The 1616-nt window shown below is 50.8% G+C and overlaps 1 protein-coding gene across 1 annotated transcript in view; it reads left to right on the top strand.

The window, feature by feature from the left end:
* Positions 1-1366: 1366 nt before the first annotated feature.
* The window catches only part of ANKRD27 (ankyrin repeat domain 27), a 41361-nt gene continuing 41111 nt past the window's right edge, over positions 1367-1616 (top strand). The window contains exon 1 of the mRNA XM_018570005.1: positions 1367-1560. Coding sequence (XP_018425507.1) covers positions 1459-1560 — 102 coding nt within the window. The 5' untranslated portion in view covers positions 1367-1458. The remainder of the gene's footprint in view (positions 1561-1616) is intronic.

The raw sequence follows: 1616 nt of genomic DNA, 5'->3' as shown, positions 1-1616 counted from the left end.
GCCCATTGGTCATAAGATCGGCGTTGCTGCGTTTACCACGTTTTTTGGGGGGGGAAAAGGTGGACTGAGCCTTTAACTTCCCCGTTTTCGCTCCCTTCGCTAACCCGCAGCCTTGTTTGGCTGCCGGGAGCAAAGAGAAACACCCGGCTATGGAGACATGTGACTCTGCGCCGTTCTGCCCACATGACCGTACTGGGTTTTTTTTTTTACAATCGGCCCCTCGGGCACCCGGCTGTATCACATGGAGGAGGGGAGATGGTCCTCCGCTCTGTGGTAGATTTCACACGGCTTCACTCTCCGCGAGTGACGGAAGGGAAGGTGAGTATATGCAGCTGGAGAAGAAGGGGCAGTTATGTGAACCTGTTGCTTTACCCCAGCTTAGGCAAATAAGAGGTTCACTTCGCATGTCATAGCCCTCTCTGCTTCTGGGAGTGTCTAATTACTGTCTGTGCTGTCCCATCTCCTCTACCGTCTTTCCTCCAATCTCTACTTTTACTGTGTATGTAGCTGCCAGGGCAAGAAGCCTAGGGGAATACTAAAGAGTGTCGCTCTGAGTCTGCTGGGGCGGATGACATCTCATCCAAGATGGCGGCACCCAGAAGCAGTCTTCGAGCTTTTGGCTGTCTACACAAGGGAGGCTTTTATAGGAAAACGACATGCTAAATGTCCTTAAATCTAATGCCGTGCCTTGTGGTGGGCAGCGTTGGCCAAAATACTGTGCAGCACAATATTTTGAGACTGGGACAGAGCATTGTCACCTTTATAACAGGAAGTGCCTGAATCACAGGGGATTAGTATATCTAGGGATGCACCAAAACCGGTTTTCCAGTATCGAGTACGAATACCGATACTTATTTTTTTCTCTGTACTTATGGATACCAGAAGTCCCATTAATGGCGGCGTGTAATGACTCGCCGCCTGACTTCCTGATTAGCCGGGAAGCTGGCTCCATGCTCCTTTGTCGCCATGTGACAAGGAAGCATGGAGCCGGCTTCCCGGCCAATCAGGAACCCGGGGGACGAGTCATTACCCGTCCCCCCCTGGCTTCCTAATTGGCCAGGAAGGCGGCTCCATGCATCTTGGTGATGGCGAAGCAGGGAGCTGGCTACCCAGCCTGTAATGACTAGTCGCCCGGCTTCCTAAAACCGGAAGTTCCGGTATCCAAAAAGGATTGAGATTACGGGTATTGGTATCGGTGCATCCCTATTTAAAATGAAAGCTGCACATTCACAAAGATTAAAAATGACTTGAAATGACAGTAACGAGTTAGAAATTGGATCAAATTTGAGAGAAATGGGGTTTAAGATGCAATTCTTTTTTGTTTTTTAGGTCTCACACAGCTTGAAGCCGCCTGGAAAGTTTTCATTTTCTCCAGACTTGCGCACGTAGACCTAATGGAGCCATCATGAGCACTCTGACCTCCCCGCTCCAGCGCGCCCGGCAGAACTGACTTCCCTTATGGCTATGTATGATGAGGACATTCTGAACAACGCTTTCTACCTGGCCGTCCACAAGCAGAGGCCCGACCTCATCGACAAGGTTGCAGAAGTTCACGGCATTGTAAGTGTGTGTGCCATTTGCGTCCTGCATCCCCCCCCGCAGCGGCACGCTCCCGT

The sequence above is a fragment of the Nanorana parkeri genome, unplaced genomic scaffold, assembly GCF_000935625.1.
Source record: "Nanorana parkeri isolate BGI_ZX_2015 unplaced genomic scaffold, ASM93562v1 scaffold1441, whole genome shotgun sequence".
Lineage (NCBI taxonomy): Eukaryota > Metazoa > Chordata > Amphibia > Anura > Dicroglossidae > Nanorana > Nanorana parkeri.
This window is presented reverse-complemented; position numbering and strand designations above follow the sequence as displayed.